The 18,012-nt window shown below is 38.0% G+C and overlaps 2 protein-coding genes across 14 annotated transcripts in view; both read right to left on the reverse strand.

Moving 5' to 3' along the window:
• Nucleotides 1-390, reverse strand: part of LOC129690785 (translation machinery-associated protein 7-like) — a 3,395-nt gene extending 3,005 nt beyond the window's left edge. The window contains exon 1 of the mRNA XM_055626639.1: nt 207-390. Coding sequence (XP_055482614.1) covers nt 207-390 — 184 coding nt within the window. The remainder of the gene's footprint in view (nt 1-206) is intronic.
• The window catches only part of Rims2 (regulating synaptic membrane exocytosis 2), a 483,148-nt gene that overhangs the window by 350,948 nt on the left and 114,188 nt on the right, over nt 1-18,012 (reverse strand). For all 13 annotated transcript variants that reach the window (XM_055626244.1, XM_055626246.1, XM_055626245.1 and 10 more), the window contains exon 5: nt 2,677-2,987. In XM_055626244.1, the coding sequence (XP_055482219.1) occupies nt 2,677-2,987 (311 nt within the window). The remainder of the gene's footprint in view (nt 1-2,676; nt 2,988-18,012) is intronic.

Below are 18,012 nucleotides of genomic sequence, written 5' to 3' on the forward strand. Positions count from 1 at the left end.
CCAGAAGAAGAAAACAGGAAACAACCTAGGAACCTGCTACAGAGGGCATCTGAAAGCCTCTGCCCTGCAGACTATCAAATCAGATGCTGAGCCTGATGGCCAACTGGCGGGCAGAGTGAATGGAATTTTATGTAAGAAGTGGGAAATAGCAAAAACTGGAGAGGACAGGAACTCCACAAGGAGAGCAACAGAACAAGAAAATTTACCAGATTTCTTAATTCTACCTGTGGCCAGGGGCCCCTTCCCCGTGGCCTTGGCTTTCAGCTCCTTGAGTTTCTTCTGCTCCTCTTTCTGTTTCTGCTTTAAAGCCTTGTCCTCCTCATCCATCTCCTTGGCCTGCTTCTTGGGCTGTTTCAGGGGCTTCTTTTTGCCACCTTTGCGGCCAGACATGGCGCCAACAGCCCCTTCACCAGTCCCCGATCTCAAGCCCTTGTTATAATTTTTTAAGATTATGAAATTATCAAAACACACATGAATCAAGTTTTAATACACTGTCTGGGTGAATACGGCTGTCCATTGTACCATTGATTTTTTGGGGTTCTCAGGAATGGTTTGACAGTGTAAGGACTCTGTAACATTAACATTGAATAAAAAGTAAACCTAAAAGAAAATAGTGTAAAAGTACATAGTATGTACTGCTCACCAAAGAAAACGTATACTCCTCCATGGCTAGTAGGAGTACAAGCTTGTATAAACACTTTGGAAATCAATTTGGCAGTTTCTCAGAAAACTGGGAATAGATCTACCTTGAAGCCCAGCTATACTACTCCTGGGGATATACCCAAAAGACCGCCACAATACCACAAGGACACTTGCTCAACTATATTCATAGCAGCTTTATTTATAATAGCCAGGAAGTGGAAACAACCTAGATGTCCCTCAACCTAAGAATAGATAAAGAAAATGTGGTACATTTACACAATGGAGTATTACTCAGCCATTTAAAACAAAGACATCATGCAATTTGCAGGCAAATGGATGAAATTAGAAAAATCATCCTGAGTGAGGTATCCCAGACCCAGAAAGATAAACATGGTATTTACTCACTTATAAGTGGATATTAGCCAAAAAGTACAGAATAACCAATCTACAGACCCAAAGAAGCTAAGAAACAAGGAGGACCCAAGCAGGGGGTGGCACTTGTCTTTCACTAAGAAGAGAAAATAAAATAGATATCTGGACTAAGGGAGGGGAAGGATGGGAACAGGAAAAATGAGGTGGGTGGAGGACAGAAGGAGAGAGTACTGGAAAGGACAACTGATGGTGGGGGGAGGGGGAGATCTCTGGCATGAACTAAAAACCTAGGACAATAGAAGCTCCCAGGAAACTATAAGGGCAACACCAGCTAAGACTCCTAGTAGTGAGCTGTATAACCTGAACCATCCAATTCTGTAACCAAGCAAAACTCCCAATGGATGGATTGAGACACTGACCCAGCCATAAAACCTTAGACCCACAATTTGTCCTGCTTACAAGATGTGCAGGGATAAAAGATGGAGCAGAATGACTGGCCCAGCTTAAGACCCATGCCATGAGACACACTATTAATGATATTGTGCTATACTTGTAGACAGAAGCCTAGCCTAACTGTCATCACAAAGGCTTCACCCAGCAATGGATGGAAACAGATACAGAGACTCACAGCCAAACATTAGGAAGAGCTTAGGAACTCCTATGGAAGAGTGGAGGAAGGACTGAAGAAGCCAGTGGGGTCAAGAACACCACAAGAAAACCTACAGAATCAACAAATCTAGGCCCATCGTGGGTCACACAGACTGAGCCACCAACTAGCATATATGGGACCGACCTGCTCTCTGCACATATATTACAGTTGTGCAGCTAGGTCTTCAGGTGGGACTCCTAAAGCAAAAGCAGAGGCTGTCTCCGACTACATTGCCTGCCTTTGGATCCCTTTCCCCTAACTGGACTTCCTAGTCTAACCTCAACAGAAGATGTGCCTAGTCTTACTGCAACTTGATGTGCCAAGGCTGGTTGATATCCATGGAGGCCTCCCCTTTTCTGAGGAAAAATGGAGGAGGGGTAGATGGAGCGGGCAAGGGAGGTGAGAGGGAGGGACTAGAATGAGAGAAGGAAGGGAAAACGGTGATCCAGATGTAAAGTAAATAAATAACTTAATTAATAAAAAAGAAAATGCATAAATGCCTACTAACCACAAGCAATAGCCTTTGCCTTTACTAAAGAAAGACTACAGTGAAAAGCTGACACACCCGGTAGGAAGGCCATCACTTACAACAACAGCAACAAAAGCTGTCCTGTTTAAACTCACTTCTTTAGTCTGGGAAACCTATCTTATAATCGTCCCCATATCAAACATAAAATACTTTAAAAACCAGTCATAACTCAAATTCTGAACATCACATAAAGCACTAACAAAAAAATGGATGATAGCATTTAATTAACTCACTGCTAGTTAAACATTTCACATACATTTTTTTCTGCTTGGAAAGAATATTATGAATACCACACTTGGGTCAACAAGACAGCTCAGCAGGTAAAGGCATATGTACAAGCCTGATGACCCGAGTTCAACCTCCGGAACCCACAAAAAGGTAGAGAACCAACTCCACAATGTTGTCCTCCTCTGAATGATGTACATGATACATCATTCAAACTCACACACAAACAAATTTTACCTTGAGATTAAACAATGTTTACCTGTCTGAAGGCATGTCACTGGCAATCTGGTGCTTCACTCCTGAACCATTTTTAATAGAATCCTGTCTTGTGAGCCCATGAGATCGACCTTTCTCCACTGCAGGTACAGATAAGTCACCTGGGGGTCCTTGAAACTGGGTCTGTTCATGTAGTTTTGCTTTTTTCTCCTGAGGTGCCTCCTCATTTCGAAGCCCTTGAAGAACCTTTTGATCAGGTTGCTGCGGTGTATTGGACCCACTATTATAAAACCATGCTCCTGATTTAGTGAGGATTTCTTGTTGTTTTCGGCACAAATTACACACCCACATAACCTGCACATAATAACACAGAAAAAATAAATTAGTCTCCCTCAAAAATAAGGAGAGAAAATTCAAGCCAACAAAAGACAGTTGTACTTCTTAAGTTAAAATAAAGTCTAATTGCTACTATAAATTAAATAATTTATTCTCTTTTAACTTTTTAAGGATGATTATAGTGAAAATACAGTGACAGAAAAATCATATCAAAATTCGAATTGTTTGTTTGTATTTATAATTATTTTTATTTAGTTAGAAGTATGACATGCTAAATAAGAAAATGAATTTTGAAGTTAATCAATTTTAAATAGTATAATAAAACAGAACAGTAAAACCTTCAGCTAGGTGCAGACCCTTCATATCTACAGAACTCAGTTTCTATAACACAGGTTAGATATAAACAATACTTATTTTCTTGTGTTGTTTTTAAAAACATAAATAATTCTTAAAGTACCTGTTACAAAGTACATTTCCAGTAATTAACTGTTAATATTAGGGTAAAATACTCTACCACAAACTATCCTTCTTTATATATAACTATATCATTTTTAAAGAGTTTTATTTCTTTTAAGTAGCTACTAATGACTAAAACAAACCTAAGAACACTACTAATTTCAATAAAACCTATTAATCGATCATAATTTGTTATATTTGATTTTTTTACCTTCACATCTATATTTTTGTGCTATTCACAATAGATAACCTAGACTTTCATCAAGAGATGAATAGATAAAAAAAGATGTAGTAAATGTACCCAACTGGATTTTATTCACCAATAAAGGATACAAAAAAACAAATGTAGCAAGAGATCTCTACGCTGTGAAACAGCCAGATGCAGAAAGAAAAATACCACAGCATTCTCTCATATGCTGACACTAGATTTAGAGATAGAGAGAAGGGAGAAACAGATGCTAATCCAGTGGAGAGGCATGAGAGGGGGCAGGAGGGAAGAAAGGGAAAAGTGAGAATATGGATGACAGACAGACAGATATAGATGGTAGATTGATAAACAGAAGATAGAGACAGAACAGAAGATACATATAAACAGATAGACAGATATGGATAATAGACAGATAGATATACGGATAGATATAAATGGACAACCAACGGACCAACAGATAGACAGGCAGGCAAGGTACAATTGTGGTAGGGGAGCTATAGGAAACAGAGAGTAAAAAGAGACAGTGGAGGAAAGTGAATATAGCCGAAGTACCTGATACAACAAATGTGAATAAACAAAAAATATTCCCACAAAAATACAAGATATATTTGATTTTTATTATGAAAAAAAAATCCCAACAACTTTTAAATCACACTTCAGTAATATTATCTATATTCAAATTGTTCCCAAATAGAATTTGAAATTTTTTCTTATAAACTTGAATTTCATACCCGTTGGATAGCAATGTCCCTTGTTTCCTTCTTTCCAACCATAATGATACCCATCCAATGCCTGATTGGTAATTGAAATTTTATTTTCAAATTTCAATAAGGAAATTAATGCTATGTAACCAGAAAATCCTTCTCCTCCACCACAAAAATATTTTGATTGATTAAAAAATCTATAAATAATTAATGATACTTGTTCATGAAATGCAAAGCATATTACATTTCAAATGAGTGCTGACTATATGCTTACACTGACTCCCATACAGACTCCATGTTTCTAGACATTTTTTTTCACATTTAAATGACTTACAAAAAAAATAATTATAGTAAAAGAAAGCCTTCTCTACTTAGTAATTAACAATAAAGCAGAAATGAGCTCGTAAGACAGATAATTATCCATCACTGTACCCAAGCTGGTATTTTTACTGAAATAAAAATGTTTTGTATCATTTACGGTTGGCTTAATGTCCCATTAAACCAGTTCATATTATTCAGATAGTTTGCATCACACAGCATTGTAATTGTTCATCAGGATTATGATTTTAGTTCTTTCCTTACATGGAAATGCATTCTTTTATTCACTACTGAATTTACTATCATTTTTGGAAACAAAGACACTATCATCTACTAGCATAAGGAGACCATGTAAGTCACAGACTACTAAAATCTAAACGCCTGCAAGCCTGAAGTCACTTAAAGCAATCCTGAAAGAAACATAAGGTATTTGATATTATAAACCAGTATTTATGTTTCACCAATTCCCAAATAAGTTACTCATCAATAATGCCAATATGTATGCCAATTTTATTTTGTAAATAAGTATTTTTTAACAAAAACACTGTGATTCTGCTAAATTTCTATAAACAAACTCCACAGTTCAAATTTCATTTTCTATGATTGATGTGAATAGACAATAAACATAAATATATCCAAATGCACCAATCAATTTTAAAAGTCAAATGATAACCAAGATATGACCACTTTTGGTGTAAACTGTGACAAATGAAGATAGTTGCAGACATCTTTTAAGCAGGAAGTTCTTCAAAAATAAATAAAAACCTGTTGCTGGGAAGCAAACCAACGCACTTGATAGTTGCACCTTTAGGTCTTTCACTGACCTAAATCCTCAACCCCAACAAATAAAATCTGCATATCACATTTCTGTCTTAAACAAATTACTATTTCTATTACAATGATAATCTGTAAAAGGACTCTAAAATTAAACTATAATAGAATAAGTCACATCCAAGGCATTAAAGAATAAAATCTTTTTCTTGATAATTAACAATGAAATAAATGAATATGCAAGGAAATTATCTAACCACTGTTATCTACCTATATTAACCTCTGCAAAAAAGATCTAGAACTAATATATATTCAAGATGGTCTCTTGAAAGAACCACAGCCAAAGAATCACAGTTCAGTTTAATGGAAAAAGACAGAAAGTATCCTTAATATAAAACACTCCAAAAGCAACTTATCTGAAAAAGTAACCTGAAGCTGAGGGGTGCTACATCCCTATAATCTCAGCACTTAGAAGATGAAAGATAGAGAATCAGAAAGTCAAGGCCTACGTATCAAGTTTGAGTTCAACCTGAACTGCATGAGACCCTTCTCAAGAAACATCTTTTAAAGAAGAAGGTGTTGGCATTGGAAAAAAGAAAGAGAGCAAAGGAGAGACTGAGTGAAAGTAAGAGGAGCCAATTGGGAAGGAAGTAAGGAGATGGTGTGGGAGTCAGGGAAGGGTAGAAAAGGGTAGTTAGATGAAGAGTGTCAGTAAAAGATACTGTATACAAATCTATAACTGTCAGAAAGAAAGAAAGAAAGAAAGAAAGAAAGAAAGAAAGAAAGAAAGAAGGAAGGAAGGAAGGAAGGAAGGAAGGAAGATGTAGTGACACAAATTCATATTCCCCTTTAAAACGGTAAACTTTATAAAATTAAGTTATTAAATATAAATTAAAATATTTCAGAGAATAAAAGTCATAAAACACAAGGAATTTAGGACATAATGACAGTCTAACCTATGTTAATTTCACTGGCTTTAAATTTACCAAATTTACATTGTTTTAAGTTAGCTCATTTATCAGCCACTTCAGTGCAGTCATGAAATTAAGCAAATTAGCTGTAAAGCCCATAGCATTATTAGGTCTTTTAAGGAACAAAGTGTGAACAGCCAGAAGCTAACACCAAAACTAACTTACTATGTACTCTGAAAGTGCTGCTATGATTAGCACTCTTAAAATAGGGGGGGGGGGAGACCTAAAGATCAAGGAACTCAAATGAGGAGGAAGAGGAGGAAAAGAAGGAGGGGTTGGAGGAGGAGTTGTAGTATGGGAACATAATGAAAACTTAAAGGAAAGTTAGCTGATCACCACACCAGTGTGGACATCACACAGAATAACTACTACTATATTGAGCTCAAATATTTTTTTTAATTCATCATTTTACTTGATAGCATGGTCTCAATGAATCTCCAACCCTTTAAAAGCATGTGTTTTAATAAAAAATAGAACTAGAGCAATTTTTAACTAGGGTATTAAGCAGTTTCAGTACCATTCAGCAAGTCATAACTACCAAGTCCACATTCCATGAAGTAATGTGGGTTAGCTTGAAATCACAGGCATATTTAGACTACAGAAACTAGAAAACATTACAAATAGTTTTTTTTTCTAAAACTCAGATATCAGCACATTTACTCCACTAAAGTAATGACACTATATTCAGTATTTATAGACAAACTTGAAGGAAGCTGTAATTGACCATAACAATTAATTCAGAGCATAAAATTCCAATTTATATACAGATGGGAAAATAACTACTGAAACTAACTTGTTATTTTTATGAATTCAGACAATACTGACTACATGACTAGTGTATGCCAGGCACTATGCAAGGAGCTGGCGAATAAAATCAAGAGGTATAAATTTTGTTGTGAATTTTAAAGAACAGGGAGAGAGAAAAATCAGCAAGAAACTATAAATATTGCTTGTGTTACAGTTGCAAGTGCTATGACAGGAATACATTCACATCACGGGTCCTTTGGTGCTTTCTTCTCTGCCTAACACTGTATCACAGGAAAATGAGGATGGAAGGGACATCACCAAGAGACGTAGAATCCAGAGAGGCACAACCACAGCATTACCCATGGCCAGGTACCTTTGTCTCACAATAGGCAGCCTTTATAGGTAAATGGATAACAATCTACAAGTGGCCCCTCAATATTGATAGGGTAGATTTTCACACATCCTCAAGTATCAAGGCTTTCAGTGACATATATCCTTAAGGATGAAGGCTTTCAAGCAGGTCACTATAATCCTTTTAAGAGGCTGCTGAGATACAGAACAAAAATCAGAAATATGCTTTATCTGATATCCCTGGGTTAAACAGCAAGACTATGCATGTTCCCTCTAAACATTGCCATGCCATTTCTGGTTACAGCCACATATATAGGCTAAAGCAGGCTAATGTCTAGGAGATTGTAAAATCAGAAGGTTTAAACTTGGGCCTTTCTAAGGCTGAGTCATTACATTCTTCCCTGTTGACTACTGTTGTGCTTTGAAAAAAAAAAAAACTCACCAAAATATACCTTGTTTCTCTGTTGTTTATCTGATTTTCTTTAGTACATGAAGAAAGCAAGCCAGGCCTATTCTGGTTATCTTGTTACTATTTTGACAGCTTTCAGACTTGCCTAGATTTGAATGAATGTAAATTATAAAGGAGCATTTTTTTTTTAACTTAAGTCATTCTATTCAGAGTGTAAGTTTCAAAGCAGAATGACTGCACATTTTGTTTACCTGAGTAAGTCATATCTGCAAGGCACAACTATTGGGCACAACAATTATTGTGCCAATTAAACATTTGAATATATACACAAGATTATCAAAGACACAAGATCTAATCTCTTGACCTGGTACAATAAAAAGAGGTGTGCCCTCAAACACAAAGATGGCAGACACACTGACTCATCACCTGGTCACTCTTGAAATGAAAACTACAAGTTCCAGGTTCACAGAGAGACCCTGCTATAAGAAGTAACTCTGAGAGTGAGAGTGAGAGGGAAGGACCCCAACACCCCTGCTGTGTATACTGCATTCTGTCTCTCTGTCTCGGTCTCCCTCTCTCTCTCTATCTCGTGTGTGTGTGTGTGTGTGTGTGTGTGTGTGTGTGATATCTGCCTCCCTCCCCCCTCTCACTCCACCTCTCTCTACCCAAATGTAACTTACTTGTCAAACTAAAATTTTATTGAGTAAATTGAAAGAAAACCTGGCAAAGTGTTGTTGTGAGAAGTGATATAAAAACATAGATAAATACATAGTGCCTACCCACGATGTCAGAATTTATTGAACAGCAATAATTTACAAGCTATGTTAATTTCATAGGCTTTAAATTAACCAAGTAGTCCTGGTTTTACTTCCTGCTTATGGCCATTGGCTGGCATAGATTCTTTTATTCCAATCTTTCTTGCTTTTATACTTCACATAATTATATTTATAGGTTACAGAATGGTTACAGAAATGTTAAGGAAGGTTAAGGGTTCACACGACCTCTGCTAAAGGTAGTGGCACAGAGTTGGAATAAATACAAGAGAGACCAGAGAGAAGTCTAACAGACACAGAGTTAAGATGTCAGTATGCATGGCAGGAAGTCTCAAGTGTCAGTTTGACGAGGACCATGTGTCTTAGACAGGGGGAACTGTGCTCTACTTTGGGCTGAGGAACAAAAGCAGTTCTTTGCTGATTCACAGGCCTATGCAGGACAGGACCAGGCTTGCTGCACAGGTATAGAACCCAAACTCTTGTCCTTGGGCCTGCAGAGTAGCCACTTTTAACCACTGAGCCATTCCCAGCCCTGTTCTAACTCTTCCCTGATGGTCTTCAGGTGTTCTGTGCCAAAACCCAGAAGTCTCACAACTCACAGTCTTCTTAACCAAGATCTATTATTATTTCCCCTCTTCAGCTGGCTCAGACACTGGTGATTCCTATTAGGCTCTGAATAATCCTCTATTCAGCCATATTCTAAGTTACCAAGCTGTCATTCTAAGAAGCTACCTCATCCCTCTCCATGCTCACTAAGAGAAAAGGAAAGAAGGTAGTTGCAGGCACTTGTAATTATATTTATATAGTCACTGACACAATGGTAGAGTTAAAGATAGCTCTGAAAGGTATACTATGAGCTTTTCTTGTCATTTTTTTCCCTTTAGTACTATGGACTCTAACTTAGAACATCATGGTCCTGAGGCAAGCACTCTATCACTGAGCCACATCCAGTCTTCTGGTGCATTCTTAATGGTAAGATATTGCTGAACTGCCATGAAATACCAGTGCACCAGTGAGTGCTAGGACATCTGACGGATGACTACTTCAGAAGAATCTCAAACCTTAAGAAAGTAAAAGATCTTTTTAAAATTTAACCAATCACATTGTCCTCTACAAAGAAAATATCTAAAACAGAGAAATGTAAAATATCAAATACTGGCCTCACCTCCGTCTGCATTCTCCACCCTACAACATTCACATCCACACACATGCACAAAGGCAAAGGGGGTGGGCTTAGTTTGGTTTTTGTTTTTTTGTTTTTGACTTCTCTTGTCTATATATCTAGTGCATTCTCCAAACACCATTTGGCTGGAAATAAAGAACTTTTTGTAAAGGAGATCACATTTTAGGCCATGAAAAAAGGCTTAAACTTTTTTAAAAAGTCAAAATCATTTCTTGTATCTTAGCGGACTTTGGTGAGATAAAACCAGAAATCAAATAGGAAGTAAACCGACAGAAACTAAGCAAATACTTGGAGACTCAGTAAAGAATCGGAGGAAACTAAACCATTGAAAGAAGAAAATAAAAATGAAAACAACTGTGAGAACGTTAGCACATCGCAGTGAGGGTGGGAGGATGAGTGTCCAGCTACAGTGTCCACACTTGCCTCAAAGCAATCCCGAACTACAACCTCCTGACGTGCTGAGATCTTACAAGACAAGACCAAGCCGAAACCTCAGCAGTAAGCAGAGCAGACGTTAGTCAAATGGAAACCAAAGGAATCAGTGAAGTAAACACTTCAATATTTAAAACAGTAGACAAGACTGACAAATACTTATTCAGTCTAACTAAAAGAAATTAAGGACTGAAATTAGTAAAATTTGAGAAAAGGAGGAACATATCAGATGCCAATGAAATAGTAGATTATCAGTAAAACAAAACAGTGAGGCAGAACACCAAGAGTGGAAAACCTTAAGCAAGAAGGGCATGGGGTCAGAGAAGACATCAGGGGGTTCACTGGATTTCAGTAGAAAGCTAACCCAAAGGACGGGAATGTTCTTCTTTACCTCTAATATCTGACAAAAATGGACATCAAACTAAAACTTCTCAGAAGAGGTAAAGAAGAACACTTCATTCTAATCAGGGGAAAAATTAACTAAGAAAACATTACTATCCTAAACATATATGCACCAAACTCTAGGGTGCCCAATTTCATTAAAAAAAAAGAACAAAAAAAAAAAAAAACAACTGTACTACTGGAATTAAAAACAGATTAGCATCAACCCATTAATAACAGGTGATTTCAATACCTCACTTCAATAAAAAGGTTATCTGGATAAGAAGTAAGCAGAGAAACCTTAGAATTAAATGACATACACATCAAATTAATTTAATAGATGCCTATGGAATAGTCTACCCAGACATACTCCAAACTATATATTCTACTCAGCATCACATGGAAGTTATTCTTAAAATAGAGCACATCCTGGGACACAAAGCAAACCTTAGGAATTCAGAAAGATTGAAGTAATCCTTAACCCTGTATATCCTACCTGATCATAAATAAATAAAACAAAATTGACAGAAAACAAAACTTTAATAAGTACATAAGCTCATGAAGATTAAGCAATACATTACTGAGAGATGAATATGGCTAAAATAAATCAAGAAAGAAATTTAAAATGTACTGGAGAAAAATAAAAATACAACAGAAACAAATTAAAAGCCACCCTATAAAAAGTCAAAGTAAGATTCCCTGCACTCTGCCCAAAGGTTGGCCATAACTCTCAGCATATGCTTTGACAGTCTGCAGGGCAGAGCCTTTCAGAGGCCCTCTGTGGCAGGCTCCTGACTTGTTCCCTCTTTTCTCCTTCTTCTGATGTCCATCCTCTTTGACTTTCTGAATAGGGATTGAGAATTTTAGCCAGGGTCCTCTCTCTTGATTAGTTTCTTTAGGTGTATAGGTTTTAGTAGGTTTATCCTATATTGTATGTCTCTAGGAGTGAGTATATACCGTGTGTGTCTTTCTGCTTCTGAGATAGCTCACTCAGGATGATCTTTTCCATTTCCCACCATTTACCTGCAAATTTCATGATTTCCTTGTTTTTTATTGCTAAGGTGTATTCCATTGTGTAGATGTACCACGATTTCTGTATCCATTCTTCTGTTGAGGGGCATCTGGGTTGTTTCCAGCTTCTGGCTATTACAAATAAAGCTGCTACAAACATGGTTGAGCAAATGGAAATAGTAAGGCCTGGAGAGAACAGGAGCTCCACAAGGAGAGCAACAGAACCAATCTGAGCACAGGAGTCTTTCCTGAGACTGATACTCTAACCAAGTACCATTCATGGAAATAACCTAGAACCCCTGCAAGATGTAGCGCATGGCAGTTCAGTGTCCAAGTGGGTTCCATAGTAATGGAAACAGGGACTGTCTCTGACATGAACTGATTGGCCTGCTCTTTAATCACCTCACCCTGATGGAGGAGCAGCCTTACCAGGCCACAGAGGAAGACAATGCAGCCACTCCTGATGAGACTTAATAGACTAGAATCAGAAGAAAGGAAAAGAAGACCTAACCTATCAGTGGACTTGGGGGAGGAAGGGAGAGAAGGGAGGGATTGAGAGTGGAGAAGGAAAAGAGCTACAGGGGGGATACAAAGTGAATAAAGTATGACTAATAAAAAAAATCTTTAAAAAAAAAAAAAACAAGAAAAAAGCCAAAGTAGACCCATTCACATACGATATGATAGTATATATGACTGACGCCAAAATCTCTACCAGAGAGCTTCTTCACCTAATAAACACCTTCAGCAAAGTGGCTGGATACAAAATTAACTCAAGAAAAAAAAAGTCAGAAGCCCTCTTGTATATGAAAGACGAATAGGCTGAGAAAGAAATTAGGGAAACAACACCCTTCACAATAGCCACAAATAACATAAAGTATCTTGGTGTAACTCTAACCAACCAAGGCAAAGACTTGTATGAAAGAAAAAAAAAACAAAACTTCAAGTCTCTGAAGAAAGAAATGGAAGAAGAAATTAGAAGATGGAAAGATCTCCCATGCTCATGGATTGGTAGGATTAACATAGTGAAAACAACCATCCTATCAAAAGGAATCTAAAGATTAAAAATACCAACACAATTCTTTACAGAACTTGAAGGAACAATTCTCAATTTTATATGGAAAAATCAAAAAACCCAGAATTGCTAAAACAATCCTCTACAATAAAAGATCTTCTAGAGGTATCTCCATCCCTGATCTCAAGCTGTACTATAGAGCAACAGTAATAAAAACTGCAGTAATAAAACGGCATAGAGACCGATTGGTGGATGAATGGAATCGAATGGAAGACCCAGAAATAAACCCACACACCTATGGACACCTGATTTTTTACAAAGAAGCCAAAACCATTCAATAGGGAAAAAAAAAAAAAAAAGATAGCATCTTCAACAAATGAGGCTGGTCTAACTAGATATCTACATGCAGAAAAATGCAAATAGATGCGTATTTCTCACCCTGCACAAAACTAAAGTCTAAGTGGATCAAAGGCATCAACATAAAACCTGCTACAAAGTCTGTTAGAATAAAAAATGGGGAAGAGCCTTGAGCTCATTGGCACAGGAGACAACTTCCTGAACGAAACACCAACAGCACGGGCTCTAAAATTAACATTCAATAAGTGAGATCTCATGAAACTTAAAAGCTTCTGTAAAGCAAAGGACACTGCTGTCAGAACAAAATGACAGCCTACAGAAAAGATCTTCACCAACCTTACATCCGACAGAGATCTAGTATCTAGACTATATAAAGAACTCAAGAAGTTAAACACCAACAAACCAAATAATCCAATTTAAAAATGCAGTACAGCACTAAACACAGAATTCTCAAAAGAGGAATATCAAAAAAGAAATACTTAACATTCTTAGTCATCAGAAAAATACAAATCAAAAGAACCACCTCATACCCATCAGAACGGCGAAGATCAAAAACTCAAGGGATGACACATGCTGGAGCAGATGTGGAGAAAGGGGAACCCTCATTGCTGGTGGAAATGTAAACGTGTACAACCACTTTGGGAACCAATATGGCACTTTCTCAGAAAATTAGTAATAGTGCTACCTCAAGATCCAGCTATACCACTCTTAGGCATATACCGAAAAGATGCCCCACCATTCAAAGAGGCCATTTGCTCAACTGTGTTCATAGCAGCTTCATATGTAATAGCCAGAACTGGAAAACAACCTAGATGTCCCTCAATTGAGGAATGGATACAGAAAGTGTGGTACATTTACACAATAGAATACTACTCAGCAATTGAAAACAAAGAAATCATGAAATGTGCAGGCAAATGGATAAAACTAGAAAAGATCTTCCTTAGTGAGGTAACTCAGAAACAGAACATAGTATATACTCACTTATAAGTGGATATTAGCCATATAATATAGGATAAACATAGTAAAATCTATAGTTCTAAAGAAGCTAAACAACAAGGAAGACCCTAGGGAGGAGCCTTAATCCTCATTCAGAAGGGCAAACAGGATAGACATTGGAAGTGGGGGAAGAGAGAGAATAGGACAGGAGCCTATCACAGAGGTCTTCTGAAAGACTCTACCCAACAGGTTATTGAAGCAGATGCTGAGACTCATAGCCAAACTTTGGGCAGAGTGCAGAGAATATTATGGAAGAAGGGGGAGATGAAAGACCTGGAGGGGACAGGAACTTCAAAAGGAGACCAACAGAACCCACCCAGCCCCCCCAAAAAAACCCTGAGCCTTGGGAGCCCTGAAGAGACTGATACCCCAACCAAGGACAATGCATGGCGAGGACCTAAAATCCCTGCTCAGATGTAGCCCATAGACTCAGTCTCCAAGTGGGATCCCTAGTAAGGGGAATAGGGGCTGTCTCTGGCATAAACTCAGTAGCTGGCTCTTTGATCACCTCCCCCTGGGGAATGCAGCCTTGCCAGGACACAGAGGAAGACAATGCAGCCAGTCCTGATGAGACCTGATAGGTTCAGATGGACAGGGAGGAGGACCTCCCCTATCAGTGGACTAAGGAAGGGGCATGAGAGGGCAAGATTGAGACAGGATGAGGGAGGGGGCCACAGCAGGGATATAAATTGTAATTTATTATTATTATTATTATTATTATTATTATTATTATTATTATTATTATTAGGGACTAGGGAAGCCTGCAGAGACTGATGTATCATCCAAGGACCATGTATCATCCAAGGACCTAGAGCTGTTGCTCAGATATAGCCCATGTGCAATTCAGTCTCCATGGGGAGCAGGGGCAGTTTCTGACATGAACTTGGTTAGCTGCTCTTTGATCACCTTCCCCTGGCAAGGTGGCCTTACTAGCCACAGAGAAAGAGGATCTAGACAGTCCTGATGAGACCTGATAGAGTCAGAATAGTAGCAGGAGGACCTCCCCCATGAGTGGACTAGGGGAGGGACATAGGGGGTAAAGGGGGGGGAAGGTAGGACCAGGAGTGAATGAAGGAGGGGATACAAAGTAAATAAATTGTAATGAATAATAACAACAACAACGACAATAATAATAATCCTGATTTTAAAATAAAAAAAGGGAAACTGAACTTGTCTGCAATTGTGATGCTGTACCACTAGTCGGCGCTGCTGCACTTTGTTAGCCGCGCTGAAATCCATTCAGTGTACATTGGTACTAGACTGTCAATTTTCCACCCTGGAGAAGAAGTAAATTAAACTTCTATTGAAGACACAGTAACACTAGTCAAGTATAAACAATCAGGCCCTGATGGCTGCTCTTGATTGTCATTTGATTACATCTGGAATTAACTAAAACTCAGAAGTTTGGGCGCAGATGTAAGGGATTTTTTTTCTCAATTAAATCCTTTGAAGTAGGAAGACCCACTTCAAATGTGGATGTCTGAGGTGGGAAGATAAGCCTTTAATTCAGATCTTCTAAACTAGAGAGATCCACGTTTAGTCTGAGCCACACCTGCTGGACCTGGAAGAAGAAAGTTCCCTCTTTGGCTGCTTACTCTAGGTCTCACTACAAGTCCATTCCTTCACTGACATGAGAGCCTACTTCTTTGCGATTCTAGCATCTACTGAAGACCAGCTGAAGCACGCAGCCTTGTAGACTAAACAGATACTGGATTTTTAAACCTTCTATTGGTAAACAGGCATTGTTGGACCAGCTGGGCCACAACCTGTAAGCCAGTCTAATAAATCCCATATATACTTTTTCACACTGTGAGTTCTATTCCTCTAGAGAAACCTGACTAATACACAGGCCTGAAATAGTTTCATTACCCTATATTGCAAAATGTGCTATTACTTAGAACTATTTACAATGCTATGAACAATTCAAAGATGCAAAAATACAATCAGTTGGTAGTATTCCATAATTTAGAAAAACCTGTAAGTTATAGATACATGAGTCATCTGTACAAAGAATAACTGTGATCTCAAAATTGGGGAAAGAAGTTTTCTAAAACTACAAAACATATTCTCTCAGAAATTTTCACTAAAAATGGAACAAGAGAACTTCTAAAAAAATATTGAAAAAAGGAGGGGGAAATAAGAATAATTACATGAAGATTAACAGCTGTTGAAGATGTTGCCTTAGAAGTGGAGAGTGGAAGTGAAACCTTGAGGTAATGAGAAAAATATTAACAAATTATGGTGATGTGGAAGTCACTAGCACATTTTCAGGTAGAAGCTTAAAGACAAAGGTAAAAGTTCAAAGCATAATGCTTTATTTACCTGACTTTAAATTCCCAGTAATTAGTCTTAAAACTTAAGACATGCTCAAGGGTTTCCTACAAATTAATATTCAGAACCAGGAACTGCCTTTCGCATTTGCCAAGTGTGCCTCTCACTGCTGACTTGCTAGGAGGCAGGAACATCACCAACAGCATATGGTCATCTGACCTACCCCAAAACCATGGCAGTCGCCACACAGGGAAAAGTGAGCTCCGCTGCAGAAGCATGCTTACACAGTTGAAGAGTACAGTGACACAGCCAAGTTTCAGTGTGCTTGTACTGATTCCCCTCAAGTTTGAGTTCAAAGCTGAATCCCAGGGCTTTCCCCAACCATTTTTCTTCAGGCAAGCTTTCTTACATAAGTCTTTGCCCCCGGCCAAAAATCTTAGAATAAAGTACTCTTCCTTTCACCTCTCACATGCAGTGCCTGAGAAACTTCTTCTTTGTCCTTAAGAATGGATCTACAGAAATGACATCACATCACCATATGGCCAACCATCGTCAAGCACATAAATTATGCAATACTTCATAAATGACCTCAGGTTCCTCGTTTCCTCACTAATGTCTTTCAACAAACTATCAAAGTAACCGTTTTTAATATTTCAAAGTGTAAGATCACACTCAATCAGAACATTGCTCAGAATAAAAGTCCAGGTCTTTACAATGAAGCAAAAGGCCTGTAGATCTCACCCTATGACATTTTCTATCACTGATCTTTCCTTCTCTGCTTTGTGACTGATTGCTCCTCCCAGGCTGGATTCCACCGTTGTTCTTATACATATGCTGACCAAAGGGTGCCTGCATTACTGTGTCCTCACTCTGTGGGATATACAATGTTAACTCACTTATCTCTTTCAAACTTAACTGTCTCTTTTTAAGGCCAAAAAAAATTAAAATTCCAGAAACACCTAAAATTAAATGTTGCCATTTTCGTTTTCTCCAGGTCACTTCCAGATGCTAACACTAATTTACTGTTACTGTCTCAGCCCTTAGGCAGGGCAGGATGAGGTGTGTGCCTGGTGCACGCCACGCACCTTGACACACTTGTGCAGGAAGGAAGTGAGCAGAGAAAGAGAGATGAACACTGCTGCTCAGGCAGCTTTCTCTTGCCCTACCCTATTTATTATTGAAAACATCTTTTGATTATGGTTTACCTCCACCTACCTCTTCTCAGATCCTACCCAATTCATACCCTTTTTCCTCCCCCTCTCTCTTTCTCTCTCGCTCAAACACCAAAAGTAAAACAGAATTTTTAAAAAAGACACTTATATATGAAAGCAAAATCCATAAAAACAAAAAATCAGAAACCATAATACATAAGCAAAAGGCCAATAAAATGAAAAATGCCCATTCCATTATGAGACTGATGACATATTTTACATTACTGTTCAGTCTCTCTGAAAACACACTCACAAGCATTTCCAAGGGTTGTTGTCTTCTAGATGATTCTAAATCCAGTTGGGCTGGCAGTGAAAATTAATCATCACAGTTGCCATGGTTCACACTTCAGCAAGTAAGCACAAGAAATAAGCTTATAGATAACATGTGTAACTCTCGCAGGGAATCTTATGAAAGAAGGGAGAGATACAAAGACCTGGGGGGACAGGAGCTCCACAAGGAGAGCAACAGAACTAAAACATC

This window comes from Psammomys obesus, unplaced genomic scaffold (genome assembly GCF_907164565.1).
Source record: "Psammomys obesus unplaced genomic scaffold, mPsaObe1.curated_primary_1811, whole genome shotgun sequence".
Lineage (NCBI taxonomy): Eukaryota > Metazoa > Chordata > Mammalia > Rodentia > Muridae > Psammomys > Psammomys obesus.